We start from the raw sequence: 26,750 nt of genomic DNA, 5'->3' as shown, positions 1-26,750 counted from the left end.
ATGAAAAATCACTGATTATGTACTTGGTACTGCATACTGCGATGGAAACATACTTCTCTCTTGTCTGTATCTTTCACTTCTAGTGAGATTCTCTCTCAAGCCACAAGATACAACCTGCCCAGAACCTATTTCTTAACTGTAAGTACTTTGAAATGAAGCACTTCTTTAAAAGCTTATCTAGCCCTGGGGGGGGAAAAAAAAATTTTCTTTAATAGTATTTGATTTTCTTATTATTTCTAACATGCAATATTTCGAGGTCCAGCCGAAAGACCAATGTTCTCTTATCTAATTGCTTTAAATTTAGTTAAGTTAGTCAAATTCAACAAGTGCCAGGCATGTGTGAGGTGCCATGCTTTTCATAAGGTAGTCTTGAATCCTCATCAACTATTGCTTTCAGCAGGATACATATATTAGGCATTGTGTTTATAACTTGATCATTAATTTCACTCTTTATTTCATACATAGGCATGTTTACTCATGCTAGTCTAATTTCTTTTGAAACTATTTTGCTTGATTTTTTTTCCATTAGAAAAAGAAGACGGAATTTTATAGATTTAGCTAATGAATCATGAGAATCCTTGAATTTTTGGTATGACAGTAAGAAAAACGGACTAGAAGGCTTCAAACTTAAATTCTGGTGCTTTATTTATATGTATAAAGAAAAAGACCCTTCTCATCTCACATTTGTTAACTTCTGAGATGAGAAATTAGGAAATGGAAATGTTTCAATCAAAGCAAAAAAAATTAAAATTTAACATTGATAAACACTAGAAAGAAAAGGAAAATCTAAGTGATATATTGATTAATATTTACGTAATTAATGTAGTAGATTAATACTAATTAATATTAATAAGATAGGGGCTGTCCTTCTCAAGAGTGAGGTTTTCCAGGGCAGGGGAGACAGGTATAAGGTTAGTTGTAACTAAAACTAATGGATGAAATTAGGATGTTTAAAATGTGGGCCAAATCCTGCAAGGTTTCTGGGCATTGAGGTCATTCCATGAAAGGGGTCTTCTAAAGAAAGGGGTCTCAGTCTCTCTTCAAAGCTTGTCCACCAAGATTCCCATTTCAATTCCTCCTGCCTCCATTTTTCCTTTTTCCGGAGTGGCCCCCACCAACTTTTTTCGTCACCTGTCTGCTCTGTGGCATCAAAGACAACATGAAACGAAACAGCTGTGTGGTCCCTCAGTGATGGGCAGAGCTACCAGCTGTGGAGAGGAAACTACAGACTCTCCTGAACCCCTACCATATCTAACACAAGCGCTACACACGTTGGGTGTCCAGTACTATTTGCTAATGTGGGCTGGATCTGCAGTTATTCTTAACAGAAGAGAAATAAAAACGCCCAGGGCCGTGGGTTACAAAGTGTCCTCTGTAAGGGCACTGATGCTGGAATCTCCTGAGACGCCAGGCCTCTGCATGGGCAGGCAGCCCAGGGGTGAGTGGCGCTAGTTCAGCCTGTGCTCCTCGGGAAAGCTGGAGGCCCTGGCATGGCTACATCTGCCTGGAGAAAGGGATGGTATTTTTCTAATTCTCACCAAGCTGTGTCTATGCAGAGGGGCCACATTTCTCTACATGACAGCACCCTATGCCATAGGGGCAGCAGCCCTGAGGGTGCTCGGTACAGATTCCTGGACCCCAGCCCATCCCACCTAAATCACAGTCTCAAAGGATAGTGCTCAGGAATCTATATCGTAAACAAATTCTCCAAGTGGTTTTTACGCACAGTAAACATTGAAAAGACCACTGAACAGAGGAGACAAGCTTGTAGACAAGGTCCCAGAAATTCTTGGAAACATTACTGGGCACTAAAATGATTTCAGGGAAGTTGTCTTTTGTTATCTTCCCCTTAACTCCTGCTGTCGATCTTTTACCTTGAATGGTTAAGGTTAAAGACTACTGGGTATTTAACGGCTGAAGCAAAGAGATTTGCAACCGTTTAGGATATTTTGAGTTCGTTTTTATTTTATATTTTATTGCAACCTAAAGGATGGCTAGAATTGTGAAATGACATTTAAACCACAGAGCTGCACAGGAGTAAGTGTGCTTGTTTTCTCTTCTGTTTGATAGCTACCAGGGAGCTCTTTCTGGAGTAAGAAATCTCATGTGAGAAGTTACAAAACCTCTTTCAGAATAAGCTACATTGGTCAAAAGGAAGTCTGGGGCACTGGTTCCTAGTGCTGTTGTTCTGGGCCGGATAGAGTAGCCTTCCCCCCTGCTGTAGGTAACCTTCGCTAGAGGTGAACCTTGAAACCTCCTGGGGCCCCCAATCTCTGCACAGATCTAGGTGCCAAAGTCCACAGAAACACCTGGGGTGCCCCAGTTTTCCATATTCAAAAAAGGAAGTCAAAAGTAGTGAAAGAAACAGAAACCGAGAGCTTTTGACTTTGGGGCTAAAGACTGTTGAGGCCACTACACTGAGAAAGTAAACTGTGGTACAAACTAACTGGCAGTCAGCACATGGATATTTCCCACGAAGCTGCTGGCTACAAAATGTGCAGATTACCATTGACTGAACTTCAAAGGCACTCAGAGAATGCTCCAGTCTCTCCTTTAAGGGCTAACAGCAGCCAATCTGAATACACAGATATATAAAGTATGTACAGAGTGAGGACACTTAGGAAAAGGAAAGGATGGTTAGATAATTGCAGGCAAGTTTTTATTTTGAAATCTTCAGATCATTCTATTCAAAATCACGGCATAGACTTCTTAAAAAAATAAGCAAGTTAAATGAACATGTTTTTCCTGAGAGAGATCATGGGAAGGGTATAAATTCATTAATTCAGCAATTGGTTACTGAATGCCAACTTGTGCCAGGCACTGGCCAGGGGCTAAGGAAAAAAAAATTCAGACAGCTATAGGATAATCAGCACAACCCTTTACTTTCTTTTTTGTTGTTGTTTTTTGTCACTGCATTTGCTTTTTGTTTCCAAAATGGGTATTTCTTGTGTTGATTATAAAAGGAATAAATGCTAATTGTAAAAACTTTTTTCAGACAATGCTCAAAATTATAAGATAAAATATCTACCAGCCAATCACCTAGTGATAACCACCAAACATTTTGTAGAGCCTTTCCTGTTTTTTTCTGATATTTGATTATTAAAAAGAAATACAAAAGAAAGTTTGAATTTCCTTTTTTTTTTTTTTTTGAGGTACGCGGGCCTCTCACTGTTGTGGCCTCTCCCGTTGCGGAGCACAGACTCCAGACGCGCAGGCTCAGCGGCCACGGCTCACGGGCCCAGCCGCTCTGCGGCATGTGGGATCTTCCCGGACCGGGGCACGAACCCGTGTCCCCTGCATAGGCAGGCGGACTCTCAACCACTGCGCCACCAGGGAAGCCCAAGATTTTTTTTTTTTTTAATACTTAATGTCAGATTTTGTCCTCTCTTTGTGTACCTATAATCATTTTATTAAAACTTAGAAAAATATATGTTTGCAGACTACACTCACTAATGGGAAGGGAAATACCTAGAGCTGTTTTCTGATGGTGATAAAGTTCAACAGACAGAAACCTTTAAAAATAAACGTTTTAAAGCTTCTTCCTTCTTTCTAAAAAAATAAAAATAAATTCGTTTAATAGTCATCCAGAAACACTGTGTCCTTCACATGAGGCTGTTTGCTAGGACTCAGGGGATCATTTATAATAATTGACCTGGTTAATTTACAATTAGCTATGATGAAACCTGGGCAGATTTAGACATGTTTGAACCATTTTTGATACGCTTTCAATTGTGTGGAAAAACATCCAAGATGTTGCCTTGTTTCATATACTGCTCTCTCTTTTTGTCCATGGGAACTACCAAACTAGCCAGGCATTACTGGGCAATGCAATCTAGAAAGAAACCCAGTTAATTCAAGAAATAGAATAAGTGTAAAGTAATATGGAACAATGGAGGTAATTTGCTTGTTTTTGACACTGACCTATGAGGGAAATAAGACAAGAAAGCATTAGTATAATCACATTGCCTGAGTATCTCAAAGCACTGTATTTTCAATTTTAGTGTTTTTCTTTTGTCCTGAATTCTGAAGTGGAAATGTATTACATCTCAGTGTCTAGCACACTGTGAGTGAATCAAACATATAATAAGTACTTAATTCAAGAAGACAAGGAAAAGTACCTTCTATTAGACTACATTGAAGTTGGTGCTAAAGGAATAAATATGAAAAGAGAGATCACAACAAACCAATGAAAATGCCACCCTGTAATAAGTGCTGTGATGGAGCAGGGCTCTAAAGCTAAGGGGCAAAGGGAGGGACAGGGACTGTGGAGTGAGCCAGAGAAGGATTTGAATTTCATAATTTACTTAAACTCTCTGAGCCTCCATTTCCTCATCAACTCAATAAAGATAATAATTCCTACTTGGCAGGGCTGTTGCCACATTAAGTGGACAGTGTGAGTCTAGCACAGTGCCTGATATAGGGTAGAATTTCAATGAATATTAGCTGATATTATTGCCAACAGATATTTATGGAAATCATCAAAAGAAATTTCCTTGCTGCATTTTTGTACATTTTAGCCATACTCCCTGATACTAATCTGATTTTTTTTATTGTTCATTAAATTCATCCCTAGACTTTATCTCATAGAAGGTACTCATAGAAGGTAATTTTCATTGTCTTCTTGAATTAAGTACTATTATACGCTTGATTCACTCACAGGTGTGCTAGACACTGAGATGTACTACATTTCCACTTCAGAGTACAGGACAAAGAAAATACTCTCAATAAGCACAGAAGGTGGATAAGTCAGAAACCATTTCTCATTTTTACAGATTAGTAAGAGGAAATTTAAATGACTAGTTAAATAACTAGGCTGATCGATGACTAGTCCAAGATCACACAGTTTAGGAAACCAGAATTTGAGCAAAGATATTCTCACTTCAAATCAAATCAATGTTGCATGACCCCACACTGCCTCTCATGATGGAGAGAAATTAGGACTAACCTAACAAAATGTACTTCATAGTAAACGTTGCTGGGGCACACCATCAGGGCTTGCCCCTAACACGTACCGAGGGTCTGTCAGCACTGACAGTCTGCACTGTCAGAGGGATACAGGCTCCAGGTAAATTTGAAGTGAAGGACCAACTTGGATGAAGGAAGATTGGAGAGGACTACTGTGATGTTGTGGTTTTTAATAAGAAATACATATTTGGTCTTCATTCCCGTTCATGGCACAGAGCTCCTAAAATCTTTGAAATTTCTTACATGGTAAGAGCAATAAAGGTGTCTTGTTATTCATAACAAGCCCCTCTCAACTACAGAGGAGTTTATGCTAATGAAGTGACTTTTTTGAAAGCCCTTGAGGGTGCTGGTTGCCAGGGAAACCAATCTTTGTTTAGAGGGTTGGAACTTTTTGCCGCAGATCCCAGACTTCCAGGGGAGGGGAGAGGGGTTTGCAGACTGAGTTCAATCACCAATGGCCAATGATTTAATCAATCATGCCTATGTAATCAAGGCTCCATAAGAACCCAAAAGGACAGGGTTCAGAGAGCTTTAGGGTTGGTGTACTGGGAAGGTGGCCCACCCCAAACTCCACAGGTTCTGAACCTCACCCTCTGTATCTTTTCATCTGGTTGTTCATTCGTATCCTTTAATAGCCTTTGTAATATATCAATAATCTAGTAAGTAATCTATTTTCCTGAGTTCTGTGAGCCACTCCAGCAAATTTATCAAACATGAGGAAGGGGTCATGGAAACCTCTGATCTAGTTGGTCAGAAGCACAGGTGACAACCTGGTCTTACAATTGGCATCTGAAGTAGGGGAGGGAGGGCAGTCTTGTGGGACTGAGCCCTTAACACATGGAATCTGACACTGTCTCCTGTAGACAGTGTCAGAATTGAGCCAAATTGTAGGACACTGTATGGGCAGGCTCCCCAAGATGTCTGTTCTCTTGTTCTCTGTACATTCTCTGCTCACCAGTCCCTGCTTCACCTACATTCTATTCAGATGACTGACCTTCCCTAATCAGCAAATACCTACGCACTTGCCCCCTGCCCCAGCTAGTGATTGTTCTAAGCTTTAGATCAGAATATCTCCCCTGTGATAGCTTATCAAAGGGGTGGTGAGAGGCTGTGCTCCTCTGCTGGTTTCCCTGGTAACCAGTGAGCCAACCTGATGTCAATCCCCCCTAAAACTGGTAACCTCCCCCTCCCCCCATCCCCTGCCCTGGGAGCTAAGACTGGTGGGCTGTCACTCCAGGACCTTGCTTCAGAAATGTAAGATCCCCCTATCCATTAAACCATTGATGTTTCTGTCACTGACTCTGGGCTCTTTCTTCGGTCTCTGGACAAGTACAGGGCTCGCAGGCCTGCCGGGTGCAACCCAATGGACCCCCATCTGGTGTTGCAGAATTGCTTGGTGTGGAAAAAAGCTACCACACATTTGGTGATCACAGGTGACAGTGTTCTGTGAGTAGACAGAAAACAGGGGAGTTTTTCCTTTACAACTACTCATCAGAAACAAGTCCACAGCAAAAGGGAACATAAAAGAGGGGCAAGAGGAGAATGGTTGCAAGTACACAAAAGCTTAGGATGGTGCAATTTTACAGAAGTCCGTTTCCGTAATTCACTACTCCTTCTGTCAACTGAAAAAAAATGCACAACGTGAGTGTTGTGAGTTAAGTTTTATTTGGAGCCAAATGAGGACTATAACCTGGGAGAACAGCCTCACAGATACCTCTGAGGAACTGCTGCGAAGAGGTCGGAGGGGAGGTCAGTATGCATGCGATTTTGGTGAAGGGGGCACGTGCATCAAGCACACATTTTGGCAGAGGCTTGCTGCTGGTCACGGGGAGCAGACGCCTCCGTTAATGATTTTAGTGCTTTTCTAGATGAGAGAAGATGTAAGAAATGGGGCTCATAAAATCTTCTAAAAAATATCTAACTCTCTGAAGGCCTGTTCTGCCAGTGTTTCCCAGAACACACAGTGCCGCATTCCTGATCACCGTGCTGAACTTTCAGGGTGTGTTGAAGGTCAGCGACTGCAGTGGCGGGTGACTTTGTTCTTGTAGAACCAAACAGCGCGCAAACAATTTTTAGTTGGCGTGGTCATTATCATGGGTTTCCTCATTTGTTTCCCTGTCTTGTGTGGAGACCAGGCACCTGTTTAAAACAATTCTTTCAACCCTGTTACGTTCCCTAACACCAAGAGAAGAATCTGTGTGTTTTACCAGTTCAGTGAATCCCTTCCCCCAGGGGCCTCTGCAGAAATTCTGTTCTTCAAAGATCAACAAGTCACTTGGTCTAAATTGCCTCACTTGCCCGTGAAGCAGAGTACCTCAAAACAGGCTTCCAAGAGCAACCTCCAGGCTACTTACACCAAGTTTTTCCTTTCAGACCACTGCCACGTAAGACCCTGCATCGAAAATGCAAGCTCCATCTCCGGTGGTCATTGTAACTCAGCCTGGAAGTGGTCCGGTTCCTCAAACCTCTAACTGGCAGACGGGCATGTGTGACTGCTTCAGCGATTGCGGCGTCTGTAAGTGCTGGGGAAATTGAGCCCGTAACTGATGCGAAGGTGAATTACCAAAGACCAAATCCTTCCCTCACTCCTCCCTTATTGTGTAGTAAACGTTCCCCACTGATGCCAAAGTACCCTGTGTGTCAGGCAATGCTTTGTTAACAGAAAAATCCTGTACGGACTGTAAATTAATTGTTCTCCACCCTTCGAAGAATAGTCTTACTCCTAAAATAAGTTCTGGAGTTAAGATAATAGGCAAAAAGCTGATAACTCTAACAATGAACAGACTTGGCCTAATGACTATAAATAGACCATACATCATATTAAAAGAGACATTTCAAGTTTTACTTGATTAAAAAAAGACTGCTCTTGTTACACATAAATTAAACTCATTATTTTATAGTTACACTGTGCCCAGTAAACAAGGGATAATTTTCATCCATGGTTTCAGCATGAGCTCAGAGAAAAATTATTTTATTTGTACATTTAGCTTTGTTATACACCTAAGAATAAAGAATTCTAAAGGCAATTAACTTCTCATTGGGTAAAATATCTCTGACTCTCCTTGTTTTTTGTTTTGTTTCTTTTATGAGAGCTCTCTAAGTAAACTTGGGAGAGAGGAAGTTTGAGAGAAGATGGGGGTGTCAGAAAGGTCAAATGCTTAGTTCTCAACACCAAGCAGGAAACAAACAAACCTGCCTATATAACAAATTTTGCTCTGAGGTTTTTGTTTTTGTTTTCCTGCCTCCTTGAAGTCTACACAGTGTTCTGAGACAGGAAAGGAAAATTTGTTAACCTTTAACTTATCACTGGAATTGAAATTTGAAATCGAGTTAATAATTACATTGAAAAGCCTAAAGGGGGGCTTCCCTGGTGATGCAGTGGTTAAGGACCCGCCTGCCAATGCAAGGGACACAGGTTCAAACCCTGGTCCGGGAAGATCCCACATGCTGCAGAGCAACTAAGCCCGTTCGCCACAGCTACTGAGGCTGTGCTCTAGAGCCTGCAAGCCACAACTGCTGAAGCCTGTGCGCCTAGAGCCTGTGCTCCGCAACAAGAGAAGCCACCACAATGAGAAGCCCATGCACCGTAATGAACAGTAACCACTGCCTTCTGCAAGTAGAGAAAGCCCGAGCGCAGCAACGCAGACCAAACGCAGCCAAAAATAAAGATAAATAAATAAATTTTTTAAGTAGATTGTAAAATAATATTTAAAGTAATATTAGATATTAAAAATAATATTTTTTTAAAAGCACAGAGGGAAAGAATTACCTAGGAAATGGAACAGTTGGGTTTATTGATTTGCTCTCATTGTCCTACTGGATGATCTGGGGTGATGACTTACATTTCTCAGGACATTAGTTCAACATCTGCATATCATAGTGATAATGAAACCACAATAATAAAACCTTCTAAAGATGAACATTTTAATCCCCTAACCCCTAGTATTGTTACTCAAATAAGTGAATTACAAGTCCTAATATGAGCTTAATATCTTCATACAGAATTTCTTAATTGTAGATCTGACCAAATCATTCTCCCTTCTTAAAATATTTCAGAGATTCCTCATGACTACCATGACCCATTCTGAGCACTCGTACTTCCTCTTTATCCAGTCTCCAACCTGCCATGGGTCCAGCTTCATCCCCATCCCCATCCCTGGCTCCAGCCATGTTGAATGAAAACCAGCCATTGCCTAGACAATACCATGTTATCTAAAGAGGCTCTTTTCCCTTTCCTTTACCTATAAAATTCCTAATCATCCTTTCAATATTCAGATCAAGCAACATTTCCTTCCCAGAGCACTGGAGACCCCATTTGTGTGAGTGACTCCTTGGCATCCTGAGTAGGTTTCTGTGGAGAATTTTTCATATGATCTAACTTCCCTTCTAGACTTCAGACAGAGCATTGTCAGTACTGAGGATAATCTCTGAACGTGGCTAGGTTTCAGTGAATCATTCAATACATGGATGAAGGCAGTACTACAAAAAGAATACAGACTTTCCAAGGTGTGGTTATTCCAGAAATGATTGGGTGGGGAGAAGGGAGAAGCTGATGCGTTGCTGAGCGAAAGCAGTGAAGATGGACTTGGCAGCAGGATGTGTGACAAAGGCCCCAGGATTTGGACCGCCATTCATGAAAGCACACTAACTTTCAGCTGTGGTGGGGGCAGAGTGGAGTAATTTGTACCTCTGATTTCATGTGTCCAGGTCTCTGTGGCACAGTTTGCTTCATGTGTCTTGCATGTCAAGTTGCATCTGATATGAATGAATGCTTTCTGTGTGGAACAAGTGTTGCAATGAGGACCCTCTACAGGACTCGATACGGCATCCCGGTGAGTCTCTTACGACACTGTATCATTCAAGTATGCGCCCACGTTCAAAATAATTGTCATAAACATGGAGACAATTTGATGGTACCCATCATCATACGAATTTGATTAGTAGGAGTTTCCTAGCATCTGCAACCTTGTATTCCATTACTGTAGCAATAGATCCTCTGGTTATGGGACCTCCTTCTATGTTTCTGTGAAAACCTTAGAAAATAAACAACTCTTGTATTTACAATGTATGTCATACAGTGGAAGAGGAATGTTCAGAGCCTACTATGCCCCAGGTATATTACATATGTTACATCATTTAATCCTTACACCAACCCCATAAAGTAAGTAGGCCCACCAGGCAGAATTCCTTCTTACTCAGGGGAAGTTGTTCTTTCTCTATTAAGGCCTTCAACTAATTAGATGAGGCCCACCCACATTATGGAGGGTTACTCTAAGTCTACTGATTTAAATGTTAATCTCATCTGAAATATTATCTTCACAGAAACATCTAGAATAGTGTTTGATCTAATATCTGGGTACTATGACCTGGCCAAGTTGACACATAAAATTAACCATCACAGGAAACAAATATCAATAAATAGGCAGAGGGCTTCCCTGGTGGTGCAGTGGTTGAGAGTCTGCCTGCCGATGCAGGGGACACGGGTTCATGCCCAGGTCTGGGAAGATCCCACGTGCCACGGAGCGGCTGGGCCCAGTGGGCCATGGCTGCTGGGCCTGTGCGTCCGGAGCCTGTCCTCTGCAACGGGAGAGGCCACAACAGTGGGAGGCCTGCATACAGCAAAAATAAATAAATAAATAGGCAAAATATTTTAGGAACTTATCTTATTCCATTGAAATTATTTTATTTTTTCATTTGAAAATATTTCTTACTTTTTTAATTATACAAAATAATACATATATAGGTAATTTTATGACAAATCCAAACACAGAGGTATATAAAATAAAAAGTGAAAATCTCTACTCAGTGATAAATTCTATTAGTAACTTGGTGGTCTCCTTCCTCAGGTTTCTTTTTCCTATGCCTATAAGGCATATACATATAGATTAGATGTAGCTATAGCTATAGATCTAGACATATGGGGTTTGGGATTTGCAGGGCTCTTTTATTGCTTTTTTTTTTTTAAATGAGTTCATACTATATTGCAACCTGTTTTTTCCACTTAATATATGGTAGACACCTTTTATGTCTGTAATACAGATTCTTTTTAATATCTGCATAGTATTCCATCATAGAGATAACATACTTAATCACTTCCTTATTGATGAAAGGTTAAGTGATATTGCAGTTTAAATAGTTGTACGTATATGATTTTGTACATGCACTGGTATTTTTGTAGGATAGTGTACTAGGTTAGATTGACAGATCACAGGATATGCACATTTAAAATTTGAAAAATACTGTCAAGTATCCCTTCAAAAAGATTATATCAATTTATAAGTTATTAATATTATATGTGTGCCAATATAATATTTTTTCATGTTGCCTGTCAGAGAGGCAAAAATGGTATTTCCTTGTTGTTTTAGTTAAATTTTTATTAGATAGATCAAGCAACTTTTTGAAAATTTATTGTCATTTTTCATTTCTTCTATAAATTATCTGTACATATACTTTGTTCATTGTTTTATTGAGTTGTTTGTCTTTTCTAATTGATTTGTAGGAGCTCTTTATTTATTACGCTATGACTATTTAACATGAAAGTTATCAACTTTTTTAAAGGCTTAGTACATAATCAATTTTTTTAAATGCTCATTAGGAGTTTGAAAAATTAATAACAGTCTGAAACTAAAACTTTAGTTGGTTTTGACAAAATTTGGAAGATTGGAAGGAAGAGGAAGAAACAAAGATATTCTAAAGGCTTTGTCTGGCATTGATAGATAAATACACATTTTTTTATAAAAAGAACATTACTGAGGTATAACTGACTTACAATAAACTGCATATATTTAAAATGAACAATTTGATAAGTTTAGACATATGTATATACCTGTGAAACCTCACAGTCAAAATAGTGAACATATTCATCACCCCCAAAATTTACTCACATCCCTTTGCAATCTTTCCTTCTTTCCCCTCCCCTCTTCCCCAAGTAACCACCAATATGCTTTCTGTCACTATAGATTAGTTTTCATTTTCTACCATTTTATATAATAGAACTATACAGTGTGTAGCTTCTTTCACTCAGTATAATTATTCTGGGATTCTTCAAATCGTTGTGTTGTGTAAACTTAAATGTGTTAAGAGGGTAGATCTCATGTTAAGTATATATTTTTAACCCAAACAATAAAATTAGGAAAAAAAAGAAAACATTTGAATGGCAAATAAGAACATAAGAAGATGTTCAATATCATCAGTCGTTAGAGAAATGCAAATTAAAACCGCAATGAGATACCACTACACACCTATTGGGATAGCTAAAATGAATCAGCCTAAACCACACCAAGTGTGAGCAGATATGGAGGAACTGAAACTCTCATGCACTGCTGATTGGAATGTAAAATACAGTTTCTTAAAAAGTTAAATATACACCTACTTTTTGGCCCAGCCATTCTGCTCCTAGATATTTACCCTACAAAAAAAATATATCCATACTAAGACTTGTACACAAATGTTCAGAGCAGTTTTGCTTGTAATAGCCAAAAACTAAAAACCACCCAAATGTCCCCCAGCAGGTGAATGGATAAACAAATTGTGATCTATCCATATAATAGAATACTACTTAGCAATAAAAAGGAATGAACTATTGATACCCACAACAATGTTGATGAATCTCAAGATATATATAATGTTAATAGCCAGGACATGGAAGCAACCTAAATGTCCATCAACCGATGAATGGATAAAGAAGATGTGGCACATATATACAATGGAATATTACTCAGCCATAAAAAGAAGCAAAATTGAGTTATTTGTAGTGAGATGGATGGACCTAGAGTCTGTCATACAGTGAAGTAAGTCAGAAAGAGAAAAACACATACTGTATGCTAACATATATATATATGGAATCTTAAAAAAAAGAAAAGAAATGGTTCTGAAGAACCTAGGGGCAGGACAGGAATAAAGACACAGATGTAGAGAATGGACTTGACATGGGGAGGAGGAAGGGTAAGTTGGGACAAAGTGAGAGAGTGGCATGGACTTATATACACTACCAAATGTAAAATAGCTAGTGGGAAGCAGCCACAGAGCACAGGGAGCTCAGCTGGGTGCTTTGCGACCACCTAGAGGGTTGGGATAGGGAGGGAAGGAGGGAGATGCAAGAGGGAGGAGATACAGGAACATATGTATATGTATAGCTGATTCACTTTGTTATAAAGCAGAAACTAACACAACATTGTAAAGCAATTATACTCCAATAAAGATGTCAAAAAAAATTTTTTTAATATGTAATGTTAAGTTGTGGGTAAAAATTTAAGGGTCATTGCTAATAAAAATTAGTTGTGGAACATCTAAAACTACTAAAGGGAACAAAAGGAACCAGGAAAGGTCTATTCAGCCAAAAATGAAAAGAAGGAAAAAAATACCATTTGATGGATACCAAACGTAAAATAATTTGGCTATCTCATGGGTGGGAGTGATTTAGATTTCTCAGCTGTGTTAAAATGTCTTTACCTTTTATTATTTCTTTTAGTGTGTTTGTGGTGAGTCTTTGAGAGTCTGACCTCCTACGTGATAGGTGAATAGCTGCCCCACTTATCTCACCCCTCTTCTCTTCTGGGGCCCCAAAGCCCACATTAGGGTCATCTGTTAAACTGCTCTGCAGGCTGTGTTCCAGGCAAGGCCACAGCTGGCAGCTCTGGGCTGGCCCAGCTGCTCAAGCTGGCATCAGTTAACCACTCATCTTTCATTCCCCAGCCCATTCTTCCTCCTTTCTGAACTGAGAGTTTTGGGTTTGGGGTTTATCTAATACCGTGCCTCTGACTATGTTAGGTTTCATGTTCCTTAGCTCTGTTTTACTTTCTCCATCAATGTAATCCCATCTGCTTCATTTTTTTTTCCAAAAATTGCTCATGATTTCTGGCTCACTAAATCCCCCAATCCCTGTTTTCTAGTACAGCTTTCATTTTAGTTAACAAAGCTCTGCAAGAACATAGTTTTTAAAATTATCTAATTTATAAGGTTTGTTAAGGAAAACAGTACTCCCCAAACTTCTCTCCCCTACTTCCTATTTCCCAAGGCTGATCTTTGGGTGTTTACCTCCATATCTCCAAATAGTAGACTTGTATTGCTACTTTTTGACTTTGTAGTTTGGGGCATTGTCTCTGGACTTCCTACTGTGGAAGATGAGAATTTAGTTCTGTTTTATCCCCCTTCCCCACCATGGACATGCACCCTACCCCTACCTCACTCCTTCTAATATAGTTATATATAATTTTGGTTAAATCCGTATTTAGTATTTATATTATGATAGCTCTGCTTGCTCTTCAGAGTTGAGTTGAATCGTGTAGTGAACTATGATTGCCTTTTCTACTAAACTTTGTTTTTCCTACTATTAATAATGTTTGGCTTTTTCATTAGGAGTTTTTCATTTACTTAAGAGTAGTGCAGTCCCAAACTCTTTCCCAGTTTTCTAAATCTCTTCCCCAAACATTCAATACATCAGACATTCTATCATTTTCATCTCCTTGATGAAATCACTCCCTGACCCGCTACCCGTTGAACTAGATGCTTTTCACTCCTGGTGCTCTGCTTTTGCCCTGAGATCTCCTTCGCCATGACTGGAGATTCCATTAACCGCTCCCCCATGTTAGTCTCTGGTTTCTTATACCTTTCTTGGTTTGCTCCTTCACTTTGGTGGAGGCATCCTCTAGTAGCTTCCTGAGAAAGAGAGAGGGTAGAGGAGAAAAGAGATTTTACTTCTGAAACTCCTTATTTTACCCTCATATTGATAGTTTGGTTAGATATCTTCTATTTTCAATATCACAAAGTATAGGAAAACATTTGATTTCATAAAAAGAGACAGGAGCTATATAGAGAAATCCACTAACATTTTCCTGAATGTATCCATCCAAACTCCAAATTCAAAGGATCAATGTCTTCTGCTTCTCTTCAAAATGTCTTGAAAATCCACAAGTCTTAATTCCCAAATAGGTGGATTTTACATTTCTGTTTCTTTTATATTTTCAAACAGGGATCCATTTGTGATGACTATTTGGTGACCCTTTTCTGTCCTCTGTGTTCTGTTTGCCAAATCAAGAGAGACATCAACAGAAGGAGAGCCATGCATACTTTCTAAAAAAACAATGGTAAGTCCCAGAATCCGTGAATGTTGAGAAATAGAATCAAGGTCTTTGTAAACTAAGCATTATTTTGAATAATAATTCAATAATAACAATTATTTAAGTCTCTCAAATGTTATCTTAATATAAAGATTGACTTTGATTTCTTCAAATGAAGAAAGCTTGTTTGGGCTGCCATAACAAAGTAACGTAGCTTAAACAGGTTAAACAACAGGAATTTATTTCTCATAGTTCTGAATGCTGGGAAGTCCAAGATCAAGTATGAGCCAGTTCGGTTCCTTGGTGAGGATGCTCTTCCTAGCTTGCAGTTGGCCACCTTTTTGCTGTGTCCTCAAATGTTGGAGAGAGAGAGAGAGTTTTGGCCTTTCTTCTTATGAGGACAGTATTCCCATCATGGGGCCCTCACCTTCATGACCTTATCTAAGCCTAATTACTTCCCAAAGGCTTCACCTCCTAATACCATCACACTGGGGGTTAGGGTTTCAACATATGAGTTTTGTGGCTGGGGGGACACAAACATTTAGTTCAAAAAAATAACTCTATATTTTGAAACTATATTTTAGCAAATAAAGGGATGGTGACTTCTCTAGACTTCTCAGAATTCTGATGGTCTATTAATGAAGCACCACTTGAAAAATACAAGAGTGTGGTGAGATACAAAAGAAGTGGAAAGCACTTTCCCTGCTAATACAAACAAATTGATGAAAGAAACTGGTAAATAATTATAAAGTAGTAGAGCAAATGAAAATTATGCTATGTAATATTTGGATTAATTGTGGCATAATGCATCTATAAATAATGAGGTGAGGTTAAACAGGAAAGAGAAGGTGAACTTTGAAAGAGATGGAATAGAATACAGAATATTTGGAAATGTTCTGTAGAATGTCATCATCTGAAATTCAGTCAAGTCATTTCCAACTCATTTTTCCAAGATTCTCAGAATTAGCTATTGAGGATATACTAAAGTAGAAATCAACATGATTTTGTCAGTCTTCTATAGAACGTATCTTGAGTATGGGAAGAAAACATTAATTTTCCCATTCTTTGCAAAAATCCCACTTCCTTTCTCAAGTGAATGAGAACTTTGTATAAGTTAACAAACATAACTCTTGGAAGATATGTTTTCAAATATTCATGCATTTAGCAAATAATGCCTCAAGTACCTAGTACCATGCAGGATACTGTTAGGGACTGTGGGGAATGAAGGGAAATAAGCTGGTCCTCTTCCCCTTAGAGACTTTATACTCAAAAAGAAGGCATTAGAAAATCCCTCAAATAAAATGCAAACTTTGAATAATGCCTTTAGATGAAGTGCTATTTTATGCTCAGAGGAAGGAAAGATGATATCCTGTGAGAAGTGTAAGCGAAAGTTTCTTGAAAGAAGTGGTTTTAATTCTAAAGAGGAAGTGAACATCAGGGTCACAAGAGGAAATAGATGGCACTCAAACTGTGATAATACAAGGATTTAATGAAGACCATTTACAAAGGTGTGGATGGGAGGTACAGGGAAATGACAGGGGATTGTGCAACAACAGCTGAACCGTTACCATCCCTAGGCCTCGGGAGGATGGGAGGGAGCAGTTACCTGCATCCCAAAGGAGAAAGCTGTGTGACGGCTGCCCTGAGAGGACCTGAGCAGCCTGGGGTAACCCCTCAGGAAGGAAACAAGGGGAAAACTACCCTGACCTCATTTTCTGATGTCCTTCTGGGCTTCCCATTGGTTGAACACACCAGGAAGGCAGAGAGAAGAACAGTATTGCTGGGGACAACAGGTCAGCCTCCCAGACCACAGGGCAGGACAGACAATGGTAGAAATGGATTGGATGGGGAAAAGGGAAGATTTTTGACACAAGATGAATAGAAATGGGTGTTGCTTCCCATCAGCAACATTAGTGAATCTATAGAGGCAAAAAAAGGAAAAAACATCTTTTTGAGCTTAGGTTTGACTTGGCAGGGACATATGGTATAAGTAGGAAAATAATGAGAAATGAAAGATTTAAAAAACTGATTTGGGGCCTTGGCATGCAATGTAGTGAATACTGGGCTAATGATTTGGCCTTTTATTTGGTAAGCACTAAGGAGTTATTGCAGGCTATAAAGGAGTAACATATGTAGACTTATACTTTAGAAAAATTAACCCGGTAATGGCATGTGGCACAGACTGGACAGGATGAGGTCAAAAGCAAAGATTTGGCCTTACACCATTTCAACACTTTACCTAAATAAGCACATGAGACTGTTTGGAAAAAATATCTACCCACACGTATACAATAATAAATCCTGGCATTTGAGCTTTTTTTTTAACCTCAAGGAAATTATCTCACTGAAATTTTGAGCTGGTTTGACATAAAATATCTTGGTGGTCCCGATTCCTGCTCATCAGCTTGGACCCTATATTATTCATTGACAATAACACTTTAGATATACAAATATCTGAAATGGGAGAATAAAGAGATAAAGATAAAAGAATAATGTGATTTACATTAAAAACAGATTGAGACAAAGGGATACAAGAATGAACTGAAAAAGTTCCCAGTAGCCAAAACTGGAACAACTTGAGCAACAAAATAAGGGAGTATTGGATTATAACCCAAAGTATAAAATAAATATCTGAGTATCAGTCCATGCTGATATGTATGTAATGGCAATATTATTCATTACTGTGACCAACCTATATGTAAGAATAAGTTTTCTTCAAAAATACACTAATGCAGGGACTTCCCTGGGGTTCAGTGATTAGGACTCTGTGCTTCCAATGCAGGGGGCGCAGGTTCGATCGCTGGTTAGGGAACTAAGATCCCACATGCCGTGCAGCGCTAAACAAACAAACAGATCAGTGCGGGAGACCTTGAAGATGGAGAGGAAGAGTAAGACACGGAGATCACCTTTCTCCCCACAAATACATCAGAAATATATCTACACGTGGAACAACTATAGAACACCCACTGAATGCTGGCAGAAGACCTCAGACCTCCCAAAAGGCAAGAAAGTCCCCACGTACCTGGGTAGGGCAAAAGAAAAAAAAAACAGAGACAAAAGGATAGGGACGGGACCTGCACCAGTGGGAGGGAGCCGTGAAGGAGGCAAGGTTTCCACACACTAGAAGCCCCTTTGCGGGCGGAGACTGCGAGGGGCGGAGGTGGGAAGCTTCGGAGCCGTGGAGGAGAGCACAGCAACAGGGGTGCGGAGGGCAAAGTGGAGAGATTCCCGCACAGAGGATCGGGGCCGACCAGCACTCACCAGCCCGAGAGGCTTGTCTGCTCACCCGCTGGGGTGGGTGGGGGGAGACTGGGAGCTGAGTCTCGGGCTTCGGTCACAGTGCAGGGAGAGGACTGGGGTTGGCGGCGTGAACACAGCCTGCAGGGTGTTAGTGCACCACGGCTAGCCAGGAGGGAGTCCGAAAAAAGTCTGGACCTGTCAGAGAGGCAAGAGACCTTTGTTTTGGGGTGTGCGTGGAGTGAGGATTCCTTCCCAGTGTGTGCACAGAAGGCAGAACACTGCCTAAGCAAGCTCCAGAGATGGGCGTGAGCCACGGCTATCAGCTCGGACCACAGAACGGGACTGAACTGCTAACACTGCTGCCGCTGCCACCAAGAATCCTGTGTGCCAGCACAGGTCACTATCCACACACTCCCTGGGAGCTTGTGCAACCCGACACTGCCAGGGTCCTGGGATCCAGGGACAACTTCCCCGGGAGAATACACAGCGCACCTCAGGCTGGTGCAACGTCATGCTGGCCTCTGCCACCGCAGGCTCTCCCCACATCTCAATAATGACTACCGTACCCCTCCCTCCCCCTGGCCTTAGAGAGCAAGAGAGCCCTAATCAGCCGCTGCTTTAACCCCCAGCTCTCTGGGCAGGGAACAGACTCCTGAGGGTGGTCTACTCACAGAGTTGGGGCCAAAACCAAAGCTGAACCCCAGAAGCTGTGTGAAAGAATAAGAGAAAGGGAAATTTCTCTGTGCAGCCTCAGGAGAAGCAGATTAAATCCCCACAATCAACCTGATAAACCCTACATCTGAAGAATACCTAAATGGATAACGAATGTTCCCAAAATTGAGGCAGTGGACTTTGGGAGCAACTGCACACTTGGGGTTTGCTTTCTGCATTATTTTTTTTCTGGTTTTATGTTTATCTTAGTTTAGTATTTAGTGCTTATTATCATTGGTGGATTTGTTTACTGGGGTTTGGTTGCTCTCTTCCATATATATATATACACACACATATATATTTTTTTCCCTTTTCTCTTTTTTGTGAGTGTGTATGTGTATGCCTCTTTGTGTGATTTTGTCTGTATAGGTTTGCTTTTACCATTTTTCCTAGGGCTCTGTCTGTTCGTTTTTTGTTTTTGTTTTTTTCTCTCTTCCTTTTCTTCTGAGCTGTATGGCTGGCAGGGTCTTGGTGCTCCGGCCGGGTCTCGGGCCTGAGCCTCCGAGGTGGGAGGGCCGAGTCCAGGACATTGGACCACCAGAGACCTCCCGGCCCCACATAATATCAATTGGTTAGAGCTCTCCGAGATCTTCATCTCAACACTAAGACACAGCTCCACCCAATGGTCAGCAAGCTACAGTGCTGAACACACCATGCCAAACAACTAGCAAGACGGGAACACAACCCTACCCATCAACAGAGAAGCTGCCTAAAGTCATACTAATTTCACAGACACTCCAAAACACACCACCAGACATGGCCCTGCCTACCAAAAGGACAAGATATAGCCCCAACCGCCAGAACACAGATACCAGTCCCCTCCACCAGGAAGCCTAAATAAGCCACTAAACAAACCTCACCCACTGGGGGCAGACACCAAAAACAACGGGAACTACGAACCTGCAGCCTGCGAAAAGGAGACCCCAAACACAGTAGGTTAAACAAATAGGAAAACAGAGAAATATGCAGCTGATGAAGGAACAAGGTAAAAACCCACCAGGCCAAACAAATGAAGAGGAAATAGGCAGTCTACCTGAAAAATAATTCGGAGTAATGATAGTAAAGTTGATCCAAAATCTTGGAAATAGAACGGAGAAAATCAAAGAAATGTTTAACAAGGACCTAGAAGAACTAAAGAGCAAACAAACAATGATGAACAACACAATAAATGAAATTAAAAATTCTCTAGAAGGAATCAATAGCAGAATAACAGAGGGAGAAGAACGGATAAGTGACCTGGAAGATAAAATAGTGGAAATAACTACTGCAGAGCAGAATAAAGAAAAAAGAATGAAAAGAATTGAGGACAGTCTCAGAGACCTCTGGGACAACATTAAATGCACCAACATTCAAATTATAGGGGTCTCAGAAGAAGAAGAGAAAAAGAAAGGGACTGAGAAAATATTTGAAGAGATTATAGTTGAAAACTTCCCTAACATGGGAAAGGAAATAGTCAGTCAAGTCCAGGAAGCACAGAGAGTCCCATACAGGATAACTCCAAGGAGAAACACACCAAGACACATATTAATCAAACTATCAAAAATTAAATACAAAGGAAAAATATTAAAAGCAGCAAGGGAAAACCAACAAATAACATACAAGGGAAACCCCATAAGGTTAACAGCTGATCTTTCAACAGAAACTCTGCAAGCCAGAAGGGAATGGCAAGACATATTTAAAGTGATGAAAGAGAAGAACCTACAACCAAGATTGCTCTACCCAGCAAGGATCTCATTCAGATTCAACAGAGAAATCAAAACCTTTACAGACAAGCAAAAGTTAAGAGAATTCAGCACCACCAAACCAGCTTTACAACAAATGCTAAAGGAACTTCTCTAGGCAGGAAACACAAGAGAAGGAAAAGACCTACAATAACAAACCCAAAACAATTAAGAAAATGGTAATAGGAACATACGTATCGATAATTACCTTAAATGTAAATGGATTCAGTGCTCCAGACAAACAACACAGACTGGCTGAATGGACACAAAAACAAGACCCATATATATGCTGTCTACAAGAGACCACTTCAGACCTAGGGACACATGCAGACTGAAAGTGAGGGGATGGAAAAAGATATTCCATGCAAACTGAAATCAAAAGAAAGCTGGAGTAGCAATTCTCATATCAGACAAAATAGACTTTAAAATAGAGACTATTACAAGAGACAAAGAAGGACACTACATAATGATCAAGGGATCAATCCAAGAAGAAGGTATAACAACTGTAAATATTTATGCACCCAACATAGGAGCGCCTCAATACATAAGACAAATTCTAACAGCCATAAAAGGGGAAATTGAGGGCTTCCCTGGTGGCGCAGTGGTTGAGAGTCCACCTGCCAATGCAGGGGACATGGGTTCGTGCCCTGGTCCAGGAAGATCCCACATGCTGCGGAGTGGCTGGGCCTGTGAGCCATGGCTACTGAGCCTGCACGTCCGGAGGCTGTGCTCCACAAAGGGAGAGGCCACAACAGTGAGAGGCCCACGTACCACAAAAAAAAAAAAAAAAAAAAAAAAGGGGGAAATTGACAGTAACACAATAATAGTAGGGGACTTTAACACCCCACTTTCACCAATGGACAGATCATCCAAAATGAAAATAACTAAACACAAGCTTTAAAAGACACATTAGACCAAATATACTTAATTGATATTTATAGGACATTCCATGAAAAAAAAACAGAATACACTTTCTTCTCAAGTGTCCATGGAACATTTTCCAGGATTGATCATATCTTGGGTCACAAATAAAACCTTGGTAAATTTAAGAAAATTGAAATCATATCAATTATCTTTTATGACCACAATGTTATGAGACTAGATATCAAATTAGAGGGAAAAAATCTGTAAAGACTACAAACACATGGATGCTCAACAGTACACTACTAAATAACCAAGAGATCACTGAAGAAATCAAAGAGGAAATCAAAAAATACCTAGAAACAAATGAAAATACAACACAAAACCTATGGGATGCAGCAAAAGCAGTTCTAAGAGGGAATTTTATAGCAATACAATCCTACTGCAAAAAACAAGAAAAATCTCAAATAAACAACCTAACCTTACACCTAAAGCAATTAGAGAAAGAAGAACAAAAAACCTCCAAAGTTAGCAGAAGGAAAGAAATCATAAAGATCAGATCAGAAATAATTGAAAAAGAAATGAAGGAAATGATAGCAAAGATCAATAAAACTAAAAGCTGGTTCTTTGAAAAGATAAACAAAATTGATAAACCATTAGCCAGTCTCATTAAGAAAAAAAGGGAGAAGACTCAAATCAACAGAATTAGGAATGAAAAAGGAGAAATAACAACTGACACTGCATAAATACAAAGGACCATGAGAGACTACTACAAGCAGCTATATGCCAATAAAATGGACAACCTGGAAGAAATGGACAAATTCTCAGAAAAGTACAACCTTCCAAGACAAACCAGGAAGAAACAGAAACTATGAACAGACCAATCACGAGAAGTGAAATTGAAACTGTGATCAATAATCTTCCAACAAACAAAAGCCCAGGAGCAGATGGCTTCACAGGCGAATTCTATCAAACATTTAGAGGAGAGCTGACACCTATCCTTCTCAAACTCTTCCAAAATATAGCAGAGGAAGGAACACTCTCAATCACGTTCTACAAGGCCACCATCACTCTGATACCAAAACCAGACAAAGATGTCACACAAAAAAAGAAAACTACAGACCAATATCACTGATGAATATAGATGCAAAAATCCTCAACAAAATACTAGCAAACAGAATCCAACAGCACATTAAAAGGATCATACACCATGATCAAGTGGGGTTTATCCCAGGAATGCAAGGATTCTTCAATATACACGACTCAATCAATGTGATACACCATACTAACAAACTGAAGGATAAAAGCCATAAGATAATCTCAACAGATGCAGAAAAACCTTTTGACAAAATTCAACACCCACTTATGACAAAAACTCTCCAGTAAGTGGGCATAGAGGGAACCTACCTCAACATAATAAAGGCCATATATGACAAACCCACAGCAAACATCATTCTCAATGGTGAAACACTGAAACCATTTCCTCTAAGATCAGGAACAAGACAAGGTTGTCCACACTCACCGCTGTTATTCAACATAGTTTTGGAAGTTTTAGCCACAGCAATCAGAGAAGGAAAAGAAATAAAAGAAATACAAATCAGAAAAGAAGAAGTAAAAGTGTCACTGTTTGCAGATGACATGATACTATACATAGAGAATCCTAAAGATGCTACCAGAAAACTACTAGAACTAAACAATGAATTCGGTAAAGTAACAGGTTACACAATTAATGTACAGAAATCTCTTGCATTCCTATACATTAATGATGAAAAAACTGAAAGAGAAATTAAGGAAGCAATCCCATTTATCACTGCAACAAAAAGAATAAAATACCTAGGAATAAACCTTCCTAAGGACACAAAAGACCCATATGCAGAAAACTATAAGACACTGATGAAAGAAATTAAAGACGATACAGACAGATGGAGAGATATACCATGTACCTGGAGTGGAAGAATCAACATTGTTAAAATTACTATATTACCCAAAGCAATCTACAGATTCAGTACAATCCCTATCAAGCTACCAATGGCATTTATCATAGAACTAGAACAAAAATTTTTTAAATTTGCTTGGAAACACAAAAGACCCTGAGCAGCCAAAGCAATATTGAGAAAGAAAAACGGAGCTGGAGGAATCAGGCTCCCTGACTTCAGACTATACTACAAAGCTACAGTAATCAAGACAGTATGGTACTGGCACAAAAACAGAAATATAGATCAATGGAATGGAATAGAAAGCGCACAGATAAACCCACACACATATGGCCACCTTATCTTAGACAAAGGAGGCAAGAATATACAATGGAGAAAAGACAGCCTCTTCAATAAGTGGTTCTGGGAAAACTGGACAGCTACATGTAAAAGAATGAAATTAGAACACTCCCTAATACTGTATAAAAAAATAAACTCAAAATGGATTAAAGACCTAAATGTAAGGCCAGACACTATTAAACTCTTAGAGGAAAACATAGGCAGAACACTCTATGACATAAATCACAGCAAGATCCTTTTTGACCCACCTCCTAGAGAAATGGAAATAAAAACAAAAATAAACAAATGGGACCTAATGAAACTTAAAACCTTTTGCACAGCAAAGGAAACCATAAACAAGACGAAAAGACAGCATTCAGAATGGGAGAAAATATTTGCAAATGAAGCAACAGACAAAGCATTAATCTCCAAAATATACAAGCAGCTCATGCAGCTCAATATCAAAAAAACAAATAACCCAATCCAAAAATGGGCAGAAGGCTTAGACATTTCTCCAAAGAAGATATACAGATTGCCAACAAACACATGAAAGGATGCTCAATATCACTAATCATTAGAGAAATGTAAATCAAAACCACAATGAGGTATCACCTCACACTGGTCAGAATGGCCATCATCAAAAAATCTACAAACAATAAATGTTGGCGAGGGTGTGGAGAAATGGGAACCCTCTTGCACTGTTGGTGGAATGTAAATTGATACAGTCACTATGGAGAACATTATGGAGGTTCCTCAAAAAACTAAAAATAGAACTACCGTACAACCCAGCAATCCCACTACTGGGCATATACCCGGAGAAAACCATAATTCAAAAAGAGGCATGGGGCTTCCCTGGTGGTGCAGTGGTTAAGAATCTGCCTGCCAATGCAGGAGACACAGGTTTGAGCCTTGGTCCGGGAAGATCTAACATGTCTCAGAGCAGCAAAGCCCATGCACCACAACTACCGAACCTGCATTCTAGAGCCTGTGAGCCACAATGACTGAAGCCTGTGCACCTAGAGGCCATGCTCCACAACAAGAGGAGCCACCACAGTGAGAAGCATGCACACTGCAACAAAGAATAGCCCCCACTTGCCGCATCTAGTGAGAGCCCATGCACAGCAGCAAAGACCCAACGCAGCCTATAAATTAATTAATTAATTAATTAATAAAAAGAGTCATGTACCACAGTGTTCACTGCAACACTATTTGTAATAGCCAGGACATGGAAGCAACCTAAATGTCCATCAAGAGATGAATGGACAAAGAAGATGTGGCACATGTATACAATGGAATATTACTTGGCCATAAAAAGAAACAAACTTGAGTTATTTGTAGTGAGGTGCATGGACCTGGAGTCTGTCATACAGAGTGAATTAAGTCAGAAAGAGAAAAACAAATACCATATGCTAACACATATATATGAAATCTGAAAAAAAAAAAGGTTCTGACGAACCTAGGTACAGGACAGGAATAAAGATGCGGAGGTAGAGAATGGACTTGAGGACACGGGGAGCGGGAAGGGTAAGCTGGGACGAAGTGAAAGAGTGGCATGGACATATATACACTACCAAGTGTAAAATAGATAGCTAGTGGGAAGCAGCTGCATAGCACAGGGAGATCAGCTCGGTGCTTTGTGACCACCTAGAGGGGTGGGATAGGGAGGGTGGGAGGGAGGCTCAAGAGGGACGGGATATGGGGATATATGTATACATATAGCTGATTCACTTTGTTATATAGCAGAAACTAACACAACATTGTAAAGCAATTATATGCCAATAAAAATGTTAAAAACAAACAAGGAAGGGAGAATAGACAAATCTCCCAGAAATACAGAATTTTAAATAATTTATGTAGGTACACCTCCCCCAAGGAGATAGAGCATAATTCCCCACCCCTTAAGTGTGGGTTTGCATAGCAACTTTCTTTCAAAATGTATAGTATGAAAAGGAGGGAAAAAACTAACTTCACAGTGGAAAAACCTGACAAAACTACCTCAGCCAGTTAATATCAAAGTTAATATCAGCCAGTTAATATCAAAGTTAATATCAAAGTTAACATCATCAGTGGTGTCCTGTTGATAGCACATACCCCTAAAATAATGTGATGAGATTGGCACCTTACCTCTAGGGTTTTCCTCTCAAAACCCCACAACTCCAGTCTAACCATGAGAAAAACATTAGACAAACAAAAATTGAGACCCATTGTACAAAATACAAAAATTGAGGCAGATTCTCCTCAAAAGTGTCAAGATCATCAAAAACAAGGAATGTTTGAGAAACTATTGCAGTTTAGAGGAGCCTAAGGAAACATGATGACTAAAGGTAATACACCAGCTAGATGGGATCTGGAACAGCAAAGGAACATTAGGTAAAAACTGAGGAATCTAAATAAAGGATAGGCTTTGATTAATAATCTATCAACATTGGTTCGTGGTTACAAACCTAACACAGTAAGATGTTAACCAATAAGGGAACTGGTGCAAGTTATATGGGAACTCTCTGTACTATCTTTGCAACTTTTCTGTAAATCTAAAATGATTCTAAAATTAGACCTTTATTAAAATTTAAAAAGTAGATTGAGAAAATTTAACCCTATTTTTTGTCTGTCCCTTATAGGTGAAGAGCTCTTTTTTTTCTTTCCTTTCTCCTGTGGTCTCTCTCCTGACCTCGTGAAGAGCTCTTACTGAAGCAACTAAAACCAGCTCCACACCTCTTCAGCTTGAGTGCTTCTCCACTTTTTGCAATTGAAATATGATTGGTATGTTTAATCACAATCAATGGGGTAAAAAAAATTGAACTTTGATTTATTTTAAAGGAGTGTTGTCCCTTAGTTTTGCTAAATGGTCCAGCTTAGTTTCTCCTTGCTATTAAATTTTCTGGCTTATAAATTTTGTATGACATTTAAAATATAAACCAAATAAAAGATTTTACTAACATGAA

At 39.7% G+C, this 26,750-nt stretch overlaps 1 protein-coding gene across 2 annotated transcripts; it reads left to right on the top strand.

Annotated features, from left to right (window-relative positions):
* Positions 1-26,750, top strand: PLAC8 (placenta associated 8). Of its 2 annotated transcripts, none has more exons than XM_032633092.1 (5): positions 1-138; positions 7,339-7,480; positions 9,673-9,797; positions 14,936-15,050; positions 26,427-26,750. In XM_032633092.1, exons 2-4 carry the CDS (start codon positions 7,369-7,371, stop codon positions 15,038-15,040), a joined length of 342 nt encoding a protein of 113 aa, XP_032488983.1. In that variant the 5' UTR covers positions 1-138; positions 7,339-7,368; the 3' UTR covers positions 15,041-15,050; positions 26,427-26,750. The 2 variants fall into 2 exon arrangements, with proteins under 2 accessions (XP_032488983.1, XP_032488984.1); XM_032633093.1 differs by lacking the exon at positions 1-138 and adding an exon at positions 6,557-6,714.

Source organism: Phocoena sinus, chromosome 5 (assembly GCF_008692025.1).
Source record: "Phocoena sinus isolate mPhoSin1 chromosome 5, mPhoSin1.pri, whole genome shotgun sequence".
Classification (NCBI taxonomy): Eukaryota; Metazoa; Chordata; class Mammalia; order Artiodactyla; family Phocoenidae; genus Phocoena; species Phocoena sinus.
Note: the sequence above shows the minus strand (reverse complement) of the source record. Positions and strands in the feature narration are given on the sequence as shown.

Excerpts from the sequence above, each read along its gene's own strand:
- PLAC8 (XM_032633092.1), top strand. The coding sequence starts at position 7,369 with ATGCAAGCTCCATCTCCGGTGGTCATTGTAACTCAGCCTGGAAGTGGT. Across the intron at positions 7,481-9,672 it reads CTTCAGCGATTGCGGCGTCT|GTCTCTGTGGCACAGTTTGC; the intron begins GTAAGTGCTGGG and ends TCATGTGTCCAG. Across the intron at positions 9,798-14,935 it reads GGACTCGATACGGCATCCCG|GGATCCATTTGTGATGACTA; the intron begins GTGAGTCTCTTA and ends ATTTTCAAACAG.